The sequence below is a fragment of the Aspergillus lentulus genome (genome assembly GCF_001445615.1).
Source record: "Aspergillus lentulus DNA, contig: Alt08, strain: IFM 54703, whole genome shotgun sequence".
NCBI classification, from domain to species: Eukaryota; Fungi; Ascomycota; class Eurotiomycetes; order Eurotiales; family Aspergillaceae; genus Aspergillus; species Aspergillus lentulus.
Window position 1 is genome coordinate 4,123,532 of NW_028322118.1, and position 21,986 is coordinate 4,145,517.

The following is a 21,986-nucleotide window of genomic DNA, read 5'->3' on the forward strand; positions in this document are numbered from 1 at the left end:
TGTTCATTGGAGTCATATTGAATTATGATTACTACTGGTAAGTATCAAGAAGGACGAAGAAGTGTGGTAGCTGGGTAGAGATGGTGCTTGTATGGAGTAATTGGAAAAATATTTAATAATATTTTTCTATTAATATTAAAATTGGAAATATAAAATGAAATAATGATTTTAAAAATTGCTGGTCACAACAAGATAATTAAATAATATTCTCCCGGCCTGCCTGCTCCTCTTAGTAGGAATATGGATATCTACCCACGGAGGACGGAGTACCTACGTAGGAGGTACGTACACCTGTCCTAGTGTAGAAACACTGTACCTATGGAGTACCTAAGGAGTGGTACTTTTGACGGGAAGGAGTAATTAAATCTGGTATTGGTAGTTTTGTTAGTAACAAGTGTCTAACCAGATAAAGTTAGAGGCTGAAAGGCTCGTGGCCGCCACTTGATTTTAGCTTCCCTTTTGTCGTTAGGCCCACGGAGTCGATACCGCTAAAAGGAGGTAGTGAATCTAGCATGGTCATACGCGCATACGGATACAGGGTCAAGGGCAGTTGGAATTTCGGTGAAGAGGCGCCCCGTTTGGTGTGGTTCCAGTGGATTTAGCGGGGGCGGCTGGTCTTAGTGGGTTCCTCTTTTCAACCACCTATTTGATTTAGTCTCATTTTAGTCTGGTTTTTGGTGAGTTTTCCCAGCAAAACAGCTTGGTCAATAATTACCTTTAGTGCCAGAACGGTTAGCGTTAACCTAGTCTACCCCCTAGAGGTAAAGAAGGGGCGTCATGACTACAACTTCGTCCCTAGGTAAGTAATTGCAGTCTTGTACCACAACTGAAGTGGTTGGCTCTCGGAGGAATGAGGATGATCCTCACAATCCAACGCGAGTTTCCTTTCGTAGGGAAAACGAAGCAATTACGTGCCAGGAAGATGTATATCGACTGGATGATCGCATATACCACGGAACATGATTTACCGTCGCTGAAGGATTATTTCAATGACCGCCAATATGACGAAAGTTCTTCGAGGAAAAGAAACACTAAAGTAGATCACTAGATCATCTGTAGCAAGTCTTGACTTCGGGTAACCTGGTCATATTCATATCACCACTGTAGCAGAGTGAGAAACCGGGGAAGAACAGGAATGCTACTTAGTCGTCGCAGCCATCAGTGGGGTGAAACTAACTCCTTTATTCCATTGTAATGAGTCTAATGGGGCCCTCGAGGGACAAGATCATGCAATGACGATCGAGTCACGGCAAGATATTGTCAATGTCAGATGTACCCTGGTCTCCGAAAATATGCTCAATATCCGTAATAACGAGCGATTCAAAGAAGATCCGAGAGATGAGTATGAGGACCAAGAGAATCCAAACAACCTACTCGGGTTCACGGCATCGAAACTGTGCTATCCTGCAGTCTGACTGTACATCATTGTGTTCAGTCATGAATGATCGCTCATTCGGCGGAGAAATCAAGACGGTGAGGCTTTTTGTTTACCGAGTTATAGGATGAAAAGTGATGTTCTACCGAATCACAAAACTGTTTGAGAGCAAGAGGGATGATCCATTCCTGTGGGTTCGACAATTTTTCTGACGGAACCATGGCTGCGCCTTACTAGGAGGGAGGTGAAACCGGCAGGGATGTACAGCGCGCCGATCATGTCGGAAGCATTCGCTCCACTCAGATCGAACCACTTGACAGTCTATCTACATCTAATTCTACACTCTACAGTTGAACCCAAACCATCATCGTCTCTGTGTATAATCCAAGTGTCTCTGTATGGGAATGGCTAATAAAGACGGACAAACAGAAATTGTTGCTGCATGCAGTTGACGGTATCTGAAGATCAAAGCATCATCATTCGGCCTTGTATCACGACTCTACCCAACATATACAGGTGTCGCTGATTGAAGTTTGAAATCTGACATTTAGATTGGACATGCAGGTGTAGCATGTAATAATGTTATTGATACTTTGTCATACTGCTAATAATGCTCCGTACCAACAGCATGTTTTATTGCCTTTCCTAACTCTTAGCTACTGCGGCATCGGTGCGAAAAGGAACTGTACTCGAAAATGAACCCCATCTCAACCGCCGTGGTAAACCAACAAAACAGTGAGAAGTAAGAAGCGTGTGCCTTGTACCTTTCATATCATTGATCAACAAATGACGAAAAGAGAGCCACCAAAAAAGCAAGTATAGAGAATAGAGAACAAAGAAAAACATAACAGGGCGACTAAATCTCCGACGAACGAAGGATTTCTTTTTGGGAAGGTAAAGAGAATTTTCTCCAACTCTTCCATGTACTGGGAATCGACTAGTCAAACTTCTCCGGTAAGTGTACTGTGTGCGAAGAACAGCCCCCTTGCGGTGGGCTGAAGTTGCCGCTGGGAAAGTCCACCATTTCTCACCTTTTTAGGGCAACTATCGGCGCCATGACGGCAATCACGTCATTATACTGTAAATCATGTCCGTGAATGTATCCCTTTTTGATTTAACGCATCAGAGGACCACAGCACGAATTACAACAGTGATGGATCCTGGTTTGCCATGGACGGTGAACTCGAGTCATCAAGTCGAGGGAAGAAACTTGAGAGGGTTATGGTGAGCAGTAGATAGGTGGTATATCACCCAATCGAATTAGGAATATTCAAAATGGACCAACGGCCGAATTCGACAGCTCTTTTTCACATCCTTCGGGGGCTAAGGTTTCGTGCCAGTAAGGTGTTTCGACGGAGGGAAGCAAAGGACGTTGTGCTACTCTGCATGATTGGAGCCGGATGCCTTCCGCTGCTCGAGGGTTAAATAGCCCAATGGGTCTGCTTGACTTGGCTTTATGGGTGGGTAATCGTACGGTAATAAAAACGAGGGTCTTGCGCACTCAAATTATATAACAATATCAACATCCTATGTTAATTAGAGGAACCCAGAAACACTAGGCATGTTTGTAGATTCTTTGGTATCAAGATGGGCTCCTCATGTACCTAGGTACATATTGCATTCAGTCCACCTTGGAGTGGGTGGACAACTGTATCGCGCCATTTCACAACGACAGATGTATCATGGCTTGCAAACATCGTACCGCTACGGAAATATTGATGTAAAATGGTAACATGATTAACCTAAGGCATCTAAGTCGGTAGCCCTGGTATGCGACTTACAAGATTGTCTGTCGTTCCCCCGGCCGAGTGTTTAAACCCAACGAACCAGTTGAATATGTTCCTCGGACCCCCCGCATCAGGCTATCAGCGCCAGGTCGCATGCGTTATCCCCGTCCATGAAGGTGGCTTGTGACCTGCTGAAGGTGTGACTATGGATTGATGGATTGATGGGTTTACGGATATTGGATGATCCTATGGAGATAATTCTTGCCAGTTGTCAATTCTGCTCTCTGATCGTCAAAATGATACGGTCGTGAAGGTTGGATCCGTCTGATAAATGGGTCTTACGTATTTGCCTAAATTTGATGTTGGGAGGATGATGTTCCCTCAGGGTGATCATTAATATTTGCAACTACTCTCAAAGAAGTCAGTCAGGACTATTCCCTACCACTAATGTGGATACCTCCTAGTCCTCTTGTAGTTTACCCATATTATTGTTCTGTCCAGAGTCAGTCAGTCTCCCATTGCACAACTCGGCTGAAATTCTTGAGACCTCCGTTAGGTACCTTTACCTTAGGTATCTACCCATGGATGTATGGAGTATGTAAGGGTACCAGGAGTAGTTTACCGCGTGACTGTTATGCAGCCCCACTTACAGGACAGGGGTATGTGCTAGGGTCCCCATTTATTTGTAATTTTTGATTGGTGGTAGTATTATTGTTCACCTCCACAATAAACATTGAGGTGCTGCTCATTTGCTGAGGTATTCGGTAGGACATCATTTAGTTACGATTATTTGTGACGAATGTATCTTTACCTGCCTTAGTACAAGGGCAAGCATGAGGTGGTTATTATTGTAGATAAAAATCTCATCATCCTGCCAGAAAGACTATACAGATATGTTGCAAAAACACGTAGACTACTACATGTTTCTTGGTCACCTCTGCAGAGTCGGCCATCATCTCAATCGCGGAAAGCCGTCGGAAAATCGAGTCCGAAAAGGATTGGTCTGTAAGTAGAACTCTGGCAGCCGATCCTGAACATCACGATAAAGAACTGCTGATCGTCACTTGCTCGCTTACAGGTGATTTGTTCCTCCACCCGCCAGGTGGGCATCCGTATGTTCTTCCTCTCAAAGCGCTGATTCTCCAATTTGAATTTCTTTGGAAGAAGGCGACTCTTTCCCGTGTCTATTCTGCTCCGTACCAGTCTGCTGTGCAATGTCCACTGTCCACGGGTCCTTCCTGAAGCTTCTACCGCGAGCCATTACAGTCCACGCCAAAAAGCCCGAAGGAATACGAGACTGCTCTTCACCAACATCATCATCATCATCATCATCATCATCTCCGTTGTCGTCATTAAAGGTTAAATTTCACCCTTGGCATAAGCATTCAGACCAACAAGCCTTGTTTTGTTGGATATCTACTGCGGAGTAGATGGATAGCTATTAGATAGAGACTCTGAGACAGCTTAACGGCTTCCCCTCCCACCCTGCGCCGCCCACATTTCTAGTGCCATGCGGCTGCAAGCCTCACGGCCACAAAAGTATCCTAGGCTCTGACTTGGCGTTATCTAAGTCCTCAGTCGCGTAACTTCGGTTCTCCTCAAGTGGACACTGGACATTCCGCCCTAAATCTCTCCATCCGCAGATCAGAACTACCAACACGGTAAACCGGTCATTGTCAGAATTGCTGTTCATCATGGTCATGACGCCAGAAAAGAAAGCAGCGGTCAATGATGCGCCCGTAACCTGGGCCTGAGCCAACTCCGCAGCCAGCTCGTCCCATGTCTGGCGGGATAGCAATCCCGATCATGCTGTGGATAAGGGAAATCCTCGTTCCTCTTCACGAGGTCAACGCTACGGCTGAGGGCTTCACCATTCAAGGACGTCCCCCACCCCTCCCCATCAGTAGTCTAACTAGCTGTAAGCGCTAATCTGTATTATGGATGCATGGTCAAGCTTACCTAGGTACTGGGTAGGTACGTAGTTTGTTGAACTCTACTGACCTCTTCCTCGGAAGACCATAACCCAATCACGGACCATCTAACAAAATCCAATCGTCCGTCAAGTGGGCATATTGCAGCTGCTATTCGCAGGCTTCATTGACAGGATGCACGTCACTACTGTGGTACGAGCGCGCGGTGGGTGAGGTCGTAGGTCTGAGGACGAGGGGGTTTGGATAAGATCCATGTCCATTAGTCAAGCGTCACTGCTTGCTTGATGCAGGACAGCGCCAGGATGTAACGAAGGGGTGTCTAGATGTCTAGGGTCCGTCATGTTTGCTTTTAGGTGTAGCTATCAGGGATTCTGCATGTCTAACATGACCATTCGTTTAACCATATTATAGATGGTCAACTGCTGGTTGGGATACAAATGGTACGCGTTCAGTCAACCGTGCGGATTATGAGACAGGATAGCTTGAGATGATCGCAGGGGATCCTATCTCGTCTGCTTTGGCATGTTGTTCCAGTCCATTGGTCTTGTCTTGGCTTGCCATCGTCCTAAATCAATTGATCAACCACATAATCGATCAAGTCCCTAAATACTTAATGTAACCGTGTCTCCTTTCGGATCAACTACATGTAGCAGACATCACTTCTAGCCTTGCCGGACAACCAGTGGACAGGATGGTGGGGAAACAATCCTGAGTCTCAAATGGGCGTGTTCATTAAAACAATCGCTGACTCTAGCAGTCCTGGCTACGACAACGACGCAGTCGTTTTCCACTGATACAGAGCGCGCAACACAGCGATGCCGCCTGACTGTGTTTCAACGGTACGTCCTCGCCCTCGGTCATTATAGTCCATCGACCTGACCTCGGCCAACGCCGGCCTGTTCGTCCAAATCCATGTCTCTCTCGATCCCCGTCGTTGATCCGAGGACTCTACCTTCTCTGCGCTGCTAGCGGTCCAGGACGGACGGCCACGCAGCGCACCAGTTTGCTCCCTAGACCACTCTTCGCCTCTATTGCCGTAATTCTTATAATCGACCGCGCCAGGAGGCAAAGGACTTTGATCGAGAATAGCATCATCCAGGACACGATATCGTCTGCCCCACCACGTGCCAAATTTGCCGTCGTCATTCCTCGTAAGAAGGGCAGCATTTGCGTTGTGCTCGATCCAGGGTCGATAGTCCCGGCATCTGGCAAAATGCCACTTATAAACATGCTCCCAATCATCGTCCTCTCCTTCCGACGTCCGGTTCGCAGCGGCCAAGAATCTCTCCTCTTGCGGATATATAGGCCGGCAGAATTCTGTGAGATGATGGAAAAATATACCCTTGAAAGTTTGCCCGTCCTGCGAGCAGCTGCCAGAAGAGTCGCAGGCGTCTTCAAGCACGCCACCGCGGCCAAGGCCAGCCCACTCTCTGTCGCCCTTGTTGGGCCATCCGGTAGCACGGATGACCTTCCGAACGAGATCGTGCCCGTCTTGCAGGTAATCCTGTGATGCAGTCGCAAGCCAGAGGCCCCTGAGTCCGCTGAGAATGACTCCCTGGTTGTACGTGTATACCATGGGGTTGAGAACGTCACATCTGCGCGTGCCAGGTTGTGTTTCGCTCCGCCAGCCACTAATGTGAAACCCGTCAGCATACAGGCCACCGATGCCTATCATGTTCGAGGACTTGAGCCACTCGTAACCTTCGATGGCAGCTTGCAGATGAGCGGGATTGTGGGGATATCCATCTGACGCAAATTCGCTAGTTGCTGGGGCCGAAGCGAAGGGCGAACTGATTGCATCTCCAGGATGGTAGAGATACATGCCAATGCTGGCAGATATGTAGAGCTCGTTCGTGATTGCGTTCTTGTAAGGACCGAGATACGGACTCCAGATCATCCCGCCCCCGCAGAGCGAACGGTCCCACCCACTGGACGCAAGCTCGTGGAAGAGTCGCGCTCGATGAGCCGCTGGAATCTGAAACTGAACTCCATGCCAGCGATGCTTTGTGCTTGCATTCGACCGATCGTAATGCAACTCGGAATGTAGAACCTGGAACTTGATATTCTCCAGCCATTCCAGTACAACCCAAAGCATGTCGTCATAAGCTTGCCCTCTCAGAGAAATCGCATCTTCACCGTAGTAGAATGCAGCGGATTGGCCGAAGAAGTGGTTGATAAAGTTCTCGAACGCCAATGAGCTCTGAATGGCGGACTGGGATTCTCCCTCATCATCTTCGGTGTCTGTGGAAAGAGTTGAGAGCAGAACATCGCCCACGGTGGAGGTGAGCGACGAGAGGGTAGCGGAGACATGAGTTCCCAGGACAGCAGCCGTCCAGTCAATCGCAGTCGGCCATTTTCCCTGCCACAACTCAAAATACTCCTCTTGCATTACCTTCAAGGCATCCAGAAGATTCCTCAGCGTGCTTCGAATGGAGTCTCCTGTCTCTCCAATCAGACCTGGGGGCGTCAAAGGCCATTCTTCAGATGATATCCCGGGCACCGTTGACTCTTGCGGAAATGGTCGCTGCGGGGAAAGGACGTCCTGAGGCACTTGCGCCAGCGCAATGGCCCCAGATTGTATAAATAGAACGCAAAGATATAGGAATAATGTTATAGGTAATATCATATTGCCTGAGTTGTACCTCCGTCATCGACAGAATGCTTGAAGGATCGATAAGCAGCAGTCTCGCGGGCAGTGGTGGGAACTCGGAGAATCAAAGAGAGTATATGCGGAGTCTATAGACAGAGGAGACGATGGAGGCCACAAAAGGCGACCTGCGACCAATCGAGAACAATAAGAAGTATGTCATGTCATGCCATGCAGTAGTATCACTGGAACGAGATGTCGATGGCTGTGGACTCGCAACATGGGAGGGAGGTTCTTTGACGATAAGAAGATTGATTGGATTGCGGGGAAATCTCCGTCGTGCGGCTTCCAGGTTTTGGCGCCTCATTCCTCCAGCAGGACGAATCCGGTCCAGCTGACCCACGCTGGTATCTACATTTAGCATCTCAGGGTCCAAGACGACTCGAAACTGAGTCTACGACAAGTTAACTCTCTGTTGCTAGTCGTCAAACAGTACAGATTGCTTGTGCCATTGCTGCAATACTGGAGATTTCCCCACTCGGTGGCTTGTCATCTAAAGACAATCACGCGGCCAATATGTAGACAGCTTCATGGAGGATATCGCTATGGCCCAGCACGGCAATTTGTCTTGTGACAATACTTGCGCACAGTGACTGCAAATTCATACCCTAATATTTGCTACGTTGTTTATTCTGGCTGACCTCTACTTCAGTACGAAATTGGTGTGGAGAGTGACAGACTAGATAGTCCCTGACCCAGGCGAGGATTGATACCAATAATTCTCATCAGATACGCATCACATGAGGCGCTCAATTATACGAAAAATTCGAGGAAATACCTAGCAGAAGAGTATGGGATATATCGTTGGTTGAATGCCATTTCTGCCGCATCTTCTTGCCTGAGCATTAGCAAGAAGCACTGGAGATAATCCGGAGGAGCGAATACTTACCATTCTGCAAATAAGTCACAGTGCCGACAACTATCTCCCCGGGCTAAGGACAGATTACAGTCCCAAATGGCGCGTTGACTCGGAAGATATGCTGCCGGCGATATAAGCACAATGAACTTTCATGTGCCCCCAGCACTCATTAGGGACAAACCCAACCAGCAGCTACACCTGCTGTGTCCAAGATCGTCTGGTCATTCTCGAACCGTTTGATCAGAACACAGACTATCGTAAATCAGAGGTGTGAGAGAAGAAAAGATGCGCCTCGATCGAAGACTCTTTTATCGCAATGTTCATGCTTAATCTCTTGGGTTATCAGCTTCCGGGCTGCGGCTTCTGTCGCGGCTCCTGCTACGACCTCGTCCACCACGACCGCCCTTTGGTGGTCCGCCTTTGCCCTTGTTGGAAGGGGGAGGCCGTACAAACGCATAGTCGACGTGGATTGTCTGGTCGAGCAGTTTGGCTCCGTTTAGGGCTTTGATGGCTTCAGATGCCTCGGGGAGGGTAGAATATTCAATCAATGCGTAGCCCTAGTAGAAAAATTGCAATGTCAGCAACTTCCATGGAGATGGAAACAAACGACGTAGGAAACGGCAAGGTCCAAGTGCAGAGCAGGTAAGACTCAGCTCACCTTGACATAACCCGTCCGGCGATCCAGGTTCAGGCTGAAATTCTTGATTTCTCCATATTCAGCGAAAAGATCGGTGACATCTTCCTCGGAGGCCTCTTCGTGAATGTTGGTTGCGATGATAATCCATCCTTCAATACTGCGCACTGCAACGGCTCCTGCCTGTGTTCGAGGATCGGAACCTCCGCCGCCAGATTGTTCCTGAGGGATCTCCTCTTGCGGGACGTCGACTTCCATTTCTGTTGACATAGTGATTGTATATAGGAGATGTTGTCTCGAGATGGGTAAATGAAGACTGAAAGGCGAGAAATGTGAACGAGAACAAGAGAACGCTTCTGGCGATGCAGCATCCATCATAATTGACATTGCGGAAGCTTGGCGCCATGGAGAGATGATTATGTAATCGCGCGATATCGTTCAGCCTGAGAGAACATACAATGGCAGTCGAAAAACTAGGGAGAGTCGAGACGTGCGCAGTTGTCGACTCTGGCTCATTTACTTTAGCATTGTTTACCCATTTTGAGCAACTATGGCATGATCTCCGGCGAGTTCTCAGAGGGCATTTTGTGAAGGCCTAGGATATCGAGTTCCATCAACGAATTTTAAGTGTAACTGTAGTATGAATATTGAGGATATAGGATGAATAGAAGCGTCCGAGGCTGTGAGATGGCTCTAGAAGCTACAGGATTCTGATCTCCAAGTCAAGCACGGCAGAGACACTCTCTGAAGTAGTTTGTTGTGGTTTCAGTGACCATGACCATGACATTCGACTTCTAATTTCCAGTTGAGCTATGACTTGCAGTTGAAGGCAATGAGCATAGTATCTTTCCGATTGATATATCATTTGGAGTATGTATTGAGGCAAAAGTCTAGTCTCGAGTATCAAGAGTATCAACCCACCATCACGCACAATGCGTGCGTGTGCCCTCGTAAGACCAATGCTGCGCGAGATAGAGAGCTTAAGAGAGCTTCTATAGGTAGTGGTTCCCATGATTAATATCAAGGTCCCTACGCACTTGCACTTCCTTTAGCGTCTATATAGGCTTTCTGAAGCTGTGATGATCGATTCAGCCTCTTCAAAGGAATCACTCTCTCAGTTGATGTAGATTTAGACGATAGCTAAGCATCGTACCAGCAGTCTATGACCCGCAATGAATGTCTGGTGTGTGTATTAACGGGACGTTCCGTACGCTCCTGAGCGTGAATCCACTGAAGTATTGATGCGTGAGGACAGTGAATGAAGCCAGGCACTGTTTATTTAGCAGATGCGCAGCATAGCGCGTCACTGGCTCCTACATCTCTGTTTCTTCCTTTCTCCAGCGTTCACCTCGACTCACAGAATCCTTGAGGGAAAAGGAATAGCCATACTTCTCATCAATTCATCAGAGCTTGAACCGAAATGCAATGGTAAGTTGCAAACCCAAAGTAGCCAGAGTCCGTAGTGGAAACACTGACAGATTACCCTTTTTGGACATCAGCGACGATCCAAACTGTGCTTGCCAGCCAAAGCCCAAGAAGCCTCCAGAAAAACCACCGAGCATCAAAATGTTCCTGCGTGGTTCTGAATCCGAGCAAACTCGCGAGCTACATCAGCCCGATTCCGAACTTGATGTGTTCTTCGACTTGATCTTACACACCATGATAATACGAGAGATAACTAAGGATCCTAAGACTCGCAAAACATTCCGTGTCACTTACTTAAAGATCGATGCGCAGAGCGTCCACTTCGTCAACACGCATGGCCTTGCCGACAATTCGCTCTTGCTATCTCTTCGAGTGAGAGAGTCACTCTGCACCGTCAAAGGACATAAGATGCGGATGAGGGTGAAACATTTCGGATTCAGGCCGATGGAAGACAGCAAACTGTACACCGACGTGTACTGCTGCGACTGGTCTGAGCAGAATATCGAAATCCTCCTGCCAGGTAAACGAATTCATGAGTGGAAAACGGTGGCTCTCATTCTCGCAACCTTCCACAGGATTTCGAAAGAGCAGTGGTGCCTCCTGGTAAACATGGCCGGCGCTCCAGGAATAGCAGGCTTGAACTGGAAAGTCATTGAAAGCGAATTGTGGCCAGGGAAATCCGAATCAAACGAAATTGAGGCAGCTGAAGCAAAACCGGTGGATACGGTCGTCTCCTGAGCGAAGCGCCTGACGGCACAAATACTGCGCAGATGTCTCAATCGGCATGTACCCCGACAATATTGGACGGGTCAATGGAGAGTTTTGGGCTATCAGTGCCGTTTTGGTCAATATTCTCGTAGGAGGAAAGTGAGCAAATGTCATCTGACGACCTTGAAGGAGCTCAACTTTCTCAACTTTCAACTTTCAGATTGAGCCCGATCTTGGATGTTACTGTGGTTAATTGAAATGAACGATGTCGATGGTTCTCTCTCCCCGGATGACCATGCATAATGTTGCCTTAACCCTAGTTAGGGAAATCCATATTTGGAGCAATTGAACAACCTTCCCTTGTAAAATTACCCGTCCTCATCAGAGTAACCAGAAGCACGGATTTTATCTTCGATCGGCATTTTGAACAAAAGTCCAAATCCGGATTTAGGGTTCTGATCGATGAATGGTGGGATGGAGAAAGTGTAGATACGTGGTGGTGTGCCAGAAGACGACTAGGTAGTAATGATTCGCAACGGTCATGCTTCCCCATGACAAACCACCGCAAGGATTCCACGCATTTGCATCTTAAATCTGCTCAGCTACTTAAGCCATACGCTCATAATGCGTTTATTCATGACATTATCTGACACTGTGGTATAAGATTTCATGGAGATGAACAAAAGAGCCGGTGTCTCTCCCTTTCATCCCTTTGTTGATGCCGCCCTTGCATGCTTTGAACTGACTGTAAGACAACCTGCAATATTAGTATGACGACTGGACGATTGATGTTTTTGTAGTCATCTATTTGATAGCTTTGGTCTACAGAGCTGCAAAATACTTGTTGTAGCCCCAGCTCAAGCAAGCTGTTCTTCCTTCTAGAGGGTTACATCTTGCGAAGCTATGCTATGAGCCTCGAGCAAAACTCCTAAACGCTTTCCTGTCGAGTATTCGGTGACAACGTCTGCTTGCGAAGGAACGTAAAAGAGTCACCCATGTCTTCGGTCTGGCGGCAGTCCGCTCTCAATTTAACCTTTGCTGACTCATAGAGATTATGCGTGGTTGGCTGATATAAAGTCCATGAGCTATTTCGGCTGAATATCCCTTGTCTCCTCGAGTGTGTCAATTTATGCAGTTGATAGCCGACTCTAAAGGGAGGGATGCAGGGGGAAGAATCATTTGACTCAAAATTGTACAACTAAACGACAGATGCTAAACAGCGAATGGAAGGTCTCCTTATACCTTGGAACTCAAGACCGGGTAGCGATGCAATTTAACCCTCTATACAGAGAAACATAAGGCACAGATCTCATCCTGCCTTGATCCATTTCCTCCTTTCCTCCTCGCCTTGCCACTCTTTACTTCCCAAGATGGCCTTCAGCTTACTGTCCAATGTTTCCCTCCCAATCTCAGTCGCTCTCTTTACGATTTACATGAGGCTTTGATCACATCTCTCTTTTATTCACTCATTGCTTCTCAGTCACTTGTTCAGAGAACATTACGCATTCGCTCTTTTGGCACTGCGTCTGCCATTGGTAGATGCTTCATTCCCATGGTATCGATTTAGGACTGTCTTTCGTTAATCCCTGTTTCTGGTTGCTGCCGTGGTCAATGAAAGATTCGGCCATACATTCCTTTCTATATTGAGTTATTGCTTCCTACAAGAGGCTGCTACAATCGTTCCGATACTGATTCAGCCCTACGATCTCATGGGTTCAGCAGGTTACTGAACCATATGAAAAATTCCTCAGCAGCTACATGAAGAGTGACTCGGCCCTGTAGCCTCGATTCTGCTTACTGCATTCTTTCATTTTGTCATTGTCATTCATTGTATTGTAATTTCGTCCCAGCCCTCTCCTGCTTGAATCGGCAATCTCTACTGCAATGTTATACTCGTTGCAAATCCTGCAGTGGCTTTGCCTCACTGCAGGGCTTGACCTGCTCATGTCATCCTTGGCTGCAGATACAAGTGCATGGAAGTCCAGGTCTATCTACCAGACCATGACAGACAGATTTGCACGCACGGATGGGTCCACCACTCATCCATGCAACACCACAGAAGGCCTACGCTGCGGTGGATCATGGAGAGGTACAATTCAACACCTCGATTACATTCAAGGAATGGGATTCGACGCTATCATGATCTCCCCAATCGTCCAGAATGTCGAGGGACGCGTGCAGTACGGAGAAGCCTATCATGGCTACTGGGTCCAGGATATGTATGCGCTAAACCCACACTTTGGCACTCACCAGGACCTGCTAGACTTGAGCAAGGCTGTTCATGACCGGGGCATGTATTTGATGGTAGATACTGTCATCAACAACTTGGCGTACATCACCAACGGACGAAACCCGGCAACGAGCATCGACTATACAACGCTCAGCCCATTCAATGATCCAATGTTCTTCCATCCATATTGCAAGATCACCGACTATGACAACTATCCATTGGCGCAGACTTGCTGGACAGGTGATGATGTTGTACCCCTTCCAGATCTAAAGACAGAAGATAGCCAAGTTCAGAGCATGCTCATGGACTGGATTAGAGAAATGATGACTACGTATTCAATCGATGGTCTACGTCTGGATGCAGCGAAGCATATTACACCCAGCTTTCTGCCCTTGTTCCATAACGCTGCTGGCGCTTTCATCACTGGAGAAGTTTTCGAGCCGTCCGTGAAGACAATCTGCGGATATCAAAATGACCTCCCCGGTGTCCCGAATTATCCCATCTATTATTCCGTCTTGGAGGCATTTACGAAAGGCAACACAAGCTCTCTGACAAATCAGGTAGAGGTCATGAAACAGACATGCTCTGATGTTACGGCCCTTACTTCGTTCTCAGAAAACCACGACGTCGCCCGGTTTGCAAGCTTCAAGGATGACATCGCGGTAAGGCATCGACTCGAGTTACATTGACAAGTATCTACCGATGATAGGCTAACACTGGCGCAGCTCGCTAAGAACGTTCTAACATTCACGGTACTGTTCGACGGCATACCAATGATTTACCAAGGGCAAGAACAACATTTCTCAGGTGCCAATGACCCGGAGAACCGCGAAGCCTTGTGGCTATCAGGTTACGACACCAACGCGCCGCTTTACCAACTAGCCGCGAAACTGAACAGAATCCGCAAGCATGCAGCCCAGATCGATCCAGCATATGTAGACTCACAGACCTTCCCCATCTACACAGGGTCTAGCGAGATGGGCTTCCGCAAAGGCGTTGAGGGCCGGCAACTCGTGATGGTCTTGTCAACGCAAGGCACGAACAGCGGCAAATATGAGCTGGACATGCCAATAGGCTACCAACCTGGATTTGTGGTCATGGATGTGCTCAATTGCGCCAACTACTCGGTTAATGACATGGGTCTTCTTAAGGTCAGCATGGATAAGGGCGAGCCTCGGGTCCTTTTCCCTGCCGACATGATGGAAGGCAGTGGTCTATGCGGATTTGGAAGGTCGAACGGAACGACGTATCTTGATCTGAAGAAGAATACGATGCAGTCCTCGGATGGCAGGCTCTCGGATCGGCCTACCTTGAGCCTACTGTTAATCGGTTGGTTGACTTACTTGATATTATGGTGTTGAGTTCTATTACACCCTTTCAAAGTTGACTTTGTAGGCATGTGTTATTCGATCTTTCATATCAGTCTAGGTGTGATGTACGCAAGGCAACCTCCAATCGGAAGCATACCACAATTCATCTAGCACAGAATGAGTAGCTCGCAAATTGCTTTCCTCTTTTCTTCTGTCATTTGATATGAGTGGAGATTGTCTTTCCACTATTTCTAGCAATACCAAAATGTGTAAACTTCGGTGGTGAAAACCTTCTACACCCGATCTAAAGAAAGGGTATAGTATGCCGACCAGATACCATGCGTGGCTGTTAGCGGTGCGAAAAGCAGAAACTCCCCGAAAACCATACACCTTTAAAACAAGTTCTTAAACAACAATAACCCAATTATCATACAACCGAAATTTCCTGAAGATGCCGAGTCAAAACACCAAACTCCCTCGCACTATTTGGCTGGATCCGTGCGGGCTAGGTGCGGTGTTTCACTTTAAAGCAAGATCACGCTTACTTCCGGTTGTTGCGCTGCATGGCCAAGATCTGCACCATACGGACAAAGATGTTGATGAAGTCCAACTCCAGACTGATGCTCTCGTTGACTACATCCCTGCGAACAAGTCCTCGTTCGGCCATGCGAGCGTGGTGCAGGATCTTCTGGACGTCATAAAGGGTGAAGCCACCGAAGACAGCAAGACCACCGTACAACCAGATCTTCTCGGACCACATCAGAGCACGTGTGGCAGTGGCGGGAATAACGAGGGGAGCCAAGCCGGAAAGGGCAACGATGGTCACACCAGCGAGGAGAGGACCACCTAGGTAGAGGTACTTCTCCTGCTTCGCGGTGGCACCGACGAACGCAATCGAACCCATCATGCCAACAGTGTAAAGACCGGCACGAGCGAGAAGGGCAGGGTGCATGAACATCAGAGGGGAGAGGAGCGCAGCCTGAGTGACGTTGAAGGCAGCCCAGAGACCATACTTCATTACGTAGCTAAGTATCCGTCAGCATACCACCCAACAAAGAAGAAAAGACACTCGGAAAACTTACTTATCAGGAGAAGTGTAGTAGGTACCGAACATCGTGCCCATGCTGGCAGCCAGACCAACACCAGCAACCAGCCAAGGGTTGGTGGCCATCAAACGATAAGACCATCCATTCATGTGCAGAGCTCTAGCGGCGATACCAATAATACCAATACCAAGTCCGGTGTGCATGAAAGTTTCATTCAGATAGCTTCGCTCGTAGTGAGGCATTCCGCCATCCTCTCTTGTTTCACGGTTGAAGATGAAGTTCGTAGCCATGATAGTGCCACCCACAATGGCCGCACCGTAGAGCAGGCGCTGGGCGAGGTCGCCACGCTGAGCTGTACCGTAAGACGGCTGCATGTAAGTGCGCCGGAAGGCATTCCGGAAGGTCTGCCTGGTCTGTGCGAAGATTGAGGACGAGCAGGGACCTAGAGGCTTCGATTGAACGGGCTTGATGGGTGAGTTGTGGATGAAGCGAGCGGTGTTCGCAGCCTTAGGGGCTTGACGAAAAGCCGTTGGAACGGCGAAAGGGCGCCTTAGAAAGAACGCCATGACTGCAATGTGTGTACCAAATCTATGACAGCGCGCGCTATGATGGTGAAGAATGATAGTGATAGCTCAAAGCAGGAGAGATGACGATGGTGTTTAAAGCAAAGCGCCGGTGATATCAGCAACCTCCGGCGGCATCCACTACGGGAACCCGAACGTTCGAGAAGCGCAATCACGTGGCAATGGCTTACTAACGCTCACAAGGTGGGGGAGGGGCACAGAGCAGGAGAAATTATCGCGGAGGATTCGAAGTTACTGCTTATCAACTGTGATTGTTCTAAAGGGTCGATCTGAGGCCGTAGCTGAGAAAGTGCAGAATAGGAAAAGAAAGACTTTCTGAGTGGGTTGCTGCGACATTTTTGGTATCTGCGATTAACATTTCAGACGGGAGTACGCGCCATGACTGTGTCCCTTGAGACCATACATCTTCCTCATCTGCCTTCAGCTCTGCCTATTCATATAGCTCTATATCGTGATGTGAAAAACTCGCCATTTCTCCGGCAGCAGCTGTTGTCAGGCAATGCTGATTTCGAGTATGCATTTATTGACGCGAGCATGGTATGGACTACATAAGAAGAGCGCACTTGAGCAAGCATACTGAAATGAAACAAGGTCTTTTCAAGGACCCATATCCTTTCTGCCGTCTTCAGAGCGGTTAATGATTATCTCAATGGGCGTCTCAAGTCGCGCAATGTCCATTCGGAAATTGTCTTCTCCTTGAGCCCTGCCAACAATGTGCGTTTCCAAATTGCACGGACGAGCAACATGCTTTTCACGAACATCACTGACAATACACCAGATTGCGGACTCTTTCCGCAAATTCGGCATTACAGACTCGACGACAGACCTGTTGGTGGTGAAAGTTTCCGTTACGCCAGATGTCACTCGTGACTCAGTAGCGGCGCATCTGCAGCAGTCCATCGAGGGTTCTCCTGTACCATTTGCTGATGAGACATTGTCTGAAATCTCCGACGTTTCGAAGATTAAGAAAGCCTACAAATTGGGCGCTTTAGGGGCTCAGGATGATGAGAAGCGACGACTGGAACTTTCACTCATAGGTGCACTTGCACTGCGTGGGGCAACGTGATCCAAAGCCTTTACTGTCTCAACGACTATGACCTCCTCCCTTCGGGGATCTTCATGCGCTGCTCGGTCTTACAAGAGCGCAAAATTACATGCCGTTTGGATAGACCTGCGTGAACGCACTATGACCGTGTCCGAAGCTCTTCAGGACCCATCCCCTTTTACAGCCCTCCTAGAGCAGTTGGGTGACAATCTCAGTGCGGCGTCCATGGCTACCTGTCGCCGGATATGACCTTATGATGAATTCGTATTGCACACTATCACAAGACAGAGTGTCTGGGTGCCGGCGTCAATTTGCGCGCAACTGATGTGGGAACCTGAGGAGTTCGTCAATGCTCACTAATGTTGCGAGGACGACGATATATTTGTTCTCGAAACTGAAACATTCTACTTACATCAATCATATTGTTATACGGAAGTTTTCCATGAAGTTTTATGTTGCGTCTGTAGTTTCGTAGCTGCGGGGGTCGTTTTCTTCCATAATGGGACAGGTTGCCCGGCCCACCAATCAATACTACCTAAAGTGGTAATTTCACACCACCGCCAAGATCTTTGACAAACCTGCAGCTTTATCACTTCTCATTATTCATTCCGAGGCTGGCGACATTGGGTTCAATAATGGGCTAACCTATGAGTTTCTGAGCTGCTCTTTACAGCACCACAATACATTATCTTTCTGGACTCTAACTCTATATCAGACCAATGACCTGCCGACAGGGTACGGTCCTTCGCCGCAAATCCCATTTGCCACCATGTATACAGCTACAGACATAGTCGTTCTCTCTTCTTCGCCAGAACAGATTCCCTCCCACTCTTCAGCAGAGCCAAAATGTTACCCGGAGAAGGTGTTTCTCTCGTCACCGGTCTCTTCGTCCCGTTCATCTTTGCCATCTCCGTCAGAGCTGTTTCACCCACCCACGCGCTCGCGGTTTTTCAAAACTGGGGATGGAAACGACGGCTCGTCGAGGACTGCGAAAGAAGAGTTTGAAACAGGGACGAAACCGAAAGATTCGGCTGCATCGAGGAGAAAGGCGGCGGCTCGAGGAGGAAGACAGAAACGGATGAAAGAACAACTTACGAACGAATCACAGACACTCTTTGACCATTCTGAACCTCCCATTCCGAAACACAATGGATGCACGTCCAAGAAAGGCCCGGGGCCAAAGAAAAAGCGCACAGACGCTGCGAATAAGCGCACTAAGTCCGAAAACAAAACGATCACTGGGAAAGTGGCGAAATCCGGCATTACCGAGACTACACAATCTGAAGATAAAATCAAGGAACTTGTGACATCGGACGTTTCGCCGGGAAAAAGTCCTGCGAACAAACTGGAGTTGGAGAAGGATGGCTTACAGCTTGAAGTAGCTATGAAGAGAAGGCTAGATTGGACGCCTACCAAGGACACTGGCAAGCAAGCCGTCGCATTGGATGATACTGGCGACAATAAGACTCGCTTCGGCGACCTTCTATCCGAATATGGCTTTTTGAAAGCCGCCACCGATTCTCAAGGTGACTTAAAACTCTCTGATGGCGGCGCTCCAACAAAGCGCAGGCGACTAGAGGTACGTGTTCTATGATTGTCATCAGCCTGCAACGCATTCTGACCTTTCTGCAGCTTGTAGACACTCGAAACCCATCAAATCCTAAGCGCACATCGCCGGACGCTGATAGCAACCGTTCAAATGTCCGCAGCACTCGATCCTCGAAAGCCCCAGCAGCCCAAGGGAAGCCGAAGAAAAGAAGCAGAAAGATTACAACTCTTACTGGCCGTGTGACAGCTCTATACACCAATGATTGCACAGATCACTTGGATGAAGCAAACACCATGATTAGAGCCACAGAAGATGTCGGCAACAAATTGTTCTCTAAATCCTTGGACATCGACTCTTGTGTTCTCCCTCCTGAGGATGCCGTCGATTACTTGAAGGATCAGGATTTGATGTTCGGAACGTGCAGTCAGCTGGAGCGGGAAGACTCGCCAACGATGCTCAGAGATATGCAAAAGGCAATACGCGCATCGGAAAATAGTATGCTTGAAAACCGCAAGCCTTCTTCGACCGCAAGGGCGGGGTCTGGGTTATATTCTCATACCGCAGTATCGCGCTTCCAAACTCCAAGGGATTTGTGGTCTGTCGCAGCCAGAGATATGGATGGATCCCTAGCTGAAATTGAGGTGCTGGATATGGTAGACATTACCGACATTTCTGAGCTTCCGCCAAAACCCAATGGCGGGCTACTGGACAGAAGTGGAAAAAAAGACGAGGACACAGTGCCTCAGGGAGAACCTTTCCGGCCTGTAGAGATCACTGACGTGGTTGAGGCTCTAGTCGATGTACACACGGAAATCTTGGCAACAAGCGAAACTAAACCGGGAGAAACCGCTTGCGGGGCGTCGGAAATTCGTCCAATGCCACGATTCGCTGATTGGAAGGACTCTGATTTGTCAAAAAAAGTCGGATTGTATGGTTTCAAGGCAATGAAGAGTCGCAGGAAGATGATTGAAGTGCTTGAAAGATGCTGGAAGGCACAACACGTGAGCACGCGGACTGATGTCCAAGATGTTCCAGGAAAACCAGACGATGGCTTGACGACAAAGGCTGGCACAATTCAATCTCAGACAAACAAGCAAGCCTCGAAAACGGATGCAGCTGAAAAGACGAAGAAGGAGAGTGCATGTCTCAAAGAAGAGGCGAAATCGAGCACAGCTCTGGAGGATACACCGAGTCACACCGCTAACGGATCGAGTCAGGTGTTGACGAAGTCGTCGTTCGCGGATGTGGAGGAGATTGAGGATTCGGAAGATGAGGTCATACCATCTCCCAGTCGGCTGCAGAGTCGTTACAAGCGCCATATCTCAGAAAGCAGGAGCAGTCAGCCTCTGCCTGTTTCAGCTACGCCATCCACACCATCCAGTCCGACGCGGACAAATCTTGACTCCGGCACCAAACCGTCTCCTTCTGGTCTTGCAGCAAAGTCTAGTCTGCCAGATCTGGCCAGCCAGATAACCAAGGCTGTGCGATTGCAGCCACGGTCGTTCTCCGTTGACTGCAAGCGCCCTAGCTGGCATGAGAAAATCCTGATGTACGATCCCATCATCCTAGAGGATTTTGCTACCTGGCTCAACATCGAGGGACTGGGGCTTATCCACGAGGACAGAGAAGTTAGTGCAGAGTTTGTGAGGCAGTGGTGTGAGAGCAACGGCATCTGCTGCGGTTTCCGGAAGAATAGCAGACCGTCCGAACGGTAGGCATCGTCTGCTATGAGGCAAACATTGAAGATTTTTTTCTCGTTTGCGCATCATCGGTTAGAGGCATATTGATCTGGAGTTTTGGTCTCTTTATACTTCTATATAGCGATTGGGAAGATACCCCTGGGATTGGCTGGAGCATAAGTGGGCGTCGTGTCATCTTTTTATAGATCCAATTATACTAGATCCTCTCGGTAGCGATAAGAAATAGATCATATCCATGGGGTTATGGATTTGGGCACAGTACGCAATACCTAGGTCATAATTAAATTCAAATAGATTAAAAGTACATGGCTTCAGCCTTCTGAAGAGATACATATAACGCCTCCCTTATAAGGAGCTCGTTTCAGGGGGATTCCTTTTCTTCACTTGCAAACTCCAGAAGAGGCCTTCTCATCTTGCTGCACCATCCCACGGGTATCGATCAGCATTCGCCTTCAGGGTCCATGAGAGCTAAGAGCGTAGAGTAACTCACCAAGCAGTATCCGCTCTGGCAGACACCCATACTTCCGTCCTTCTTGCAGGTTTGACCAGCCGGGATCTATACCACCGCATTAGCAGTCTTTCTCAATCCAATAAAATAAGCATGGCTTCCGGCCTTGCATACAGTAGCTGCGGAGGTAGTAGGCGCAGTGGGAGCCGCGAAAGCAGTGCCGAGGAGGGCGAGAGCAGCAAAGAATGTGAATCTCATGTTGTCTGAATGCTTGAGATCAGGGGAAAAGAATGAGTGGCTTGAGTTCGGTGGTTGAAATGAGCGTAAGATATTATTTAAGCGTGTCAGGAAGGAGTGTGTGCTTGATACTTGTGCTTCGAATGAATGTTCGCTCAAGTGAAATGGGTTTATAAGTAGCTGTGCCGCCTGCTTTGATCTTCAGGGTGATGCGTTGGTTTCTATGTATAGATGGTGCGGGTGTGGAGTCACTGGAGTGTGCCCTCAGGACTCAGGAACAGTCCTCTTCCTCAGGGGAGATGACGTGGCTGGGTGGTACCTAGTAGTAGATCGGTCTGTGATGGAGATTCCCCAGTGGATACAGATTGGATGGTTAAACAGCGACCATCTTCGCTTGTGGTAGATATTCAGTGTTTGGGAATGTTTTGTGATATGTACTTTTGCTTTTGATTGAGATACGCGTACTAAGTGATCGGTGCACTTCCTCAAGAGCAGCAAGCAAGGAGTGAAGTGATGATGTACATATGTCAA

General features: G+C 48.2%; 6 protein-coding genes across 6 annotated transcripts; 2 read left to right on the plus strand and 4 right to left on the minus strand.

The window, feature by feature from the left end:
* Window positions 1–5,796: 5,796 nt before the first annotated feature.
* Window positions 5,797–7,659, minus strand: ALT_4535 (putative glycosyl hydrolase; the record flags this gene model as incomplete). The annotated part of the gene is made up of 1 exon (XM_033559078.1): window positions 5,797–7,659. One exon carries the CDS (start codon window positions 7,657–7,659, stop codon window positions 5,797–5,799), a length of 1,863 nt encoding a protein of 620 aa, XP_033414969.1.
* Window positions 7,660–8,865: 1,206 nt separating this feature from the next.
* Window positions 8,866–9,443, minus strand: ALT_4536 (RBM8 family RNA-binding protein; the record flags this gene model as incomplete). Its single annotated transcript, XM_033559077.1, has 2 exons — window positions 8,866–9,096; window positions 9,198–9,443. 2 exons carry the CDS (start codon window positions 9,441–9,443, stop codon window positions 8,866–8,868), a joined length of 477 nt encoding a protein of 158 aa, XP_033414968.1.
* A 1,296-nt stretch (window positions 9,444–10,739) lies between these two features.
* On the plus strand, window positions 10,740–11,336 carry ALT_4537 (uncharacterized protein; the record flags this gene model as incomplete). The annotated part of the gene is made up of 1 exon (XM_033559076.1): window positions 10,740–11,336. The coding sequence occupies one exon, from the start codon at window positions 10,740–10,742 to the stop codon at window positions 11,334–11,336; it is 597 nt and encodes a 198-aa protein (XP_033414967.1).
* A 2,091-nt stretch (window positions 11,337–13,427) lies between these two features.
* Window positions 13,428–14,897, plus strand: ALT_4538 (alpha-amylase; the record flags this gene model as incomplete). The annotated part of the gene is made up of 2 exons (XM_033559075.1): window positions 13,428–14,198; window positions 14,262–14,897. 2 exons carry the CDS (start codon window positions 13,428–13,430, stop codon window positions 14,895–14,897), a joined length of 1,407 nt encoding a protein of 468 aa, XP_033414966.1.
* Window positions 14,898–15,387: 490 nt separating this feature from the next.
* ALT_4539 (Bax Inhibitor family protein) lies at window positions 15,388–16,458 on the minus strand (the record flags this gene model as incomplete). The annotated part of the gene is made up of 2 exons (XM_033559074.1): window positions 15,388–15,871; window positions 15,929–16,458. The coding sequence occupies 2 exons, from the start codon at window positions 16,456–16,458 to the stop codon at window positions 15,388–15,390; spliced, it is 1,014 nt and encodes a 337-aa protein (XP_033414965.1).
* A 4,751-nt stretch (window positions 16,459–21,209) lies between these two features.
* On the minus strand, window positions 21,210–21,476 carry ALT_4540 (uncharacterized protein; the record flags this gene model as incomplete). The annotated part of the gene is made up of 2 exons (XM_033559071.1): window positions 21,210–21,326; window positions 21,393–21,476. 2 exons carry the CDS (start codon window positions 21,474–21,476, stop codon window positions 21,210–21,212), a joined length of 201 nt encoding a protein of 66 aa, XP_033414962.1.
* Window positions 21,477–21,986: the final 510 nt, after the last annotated feature.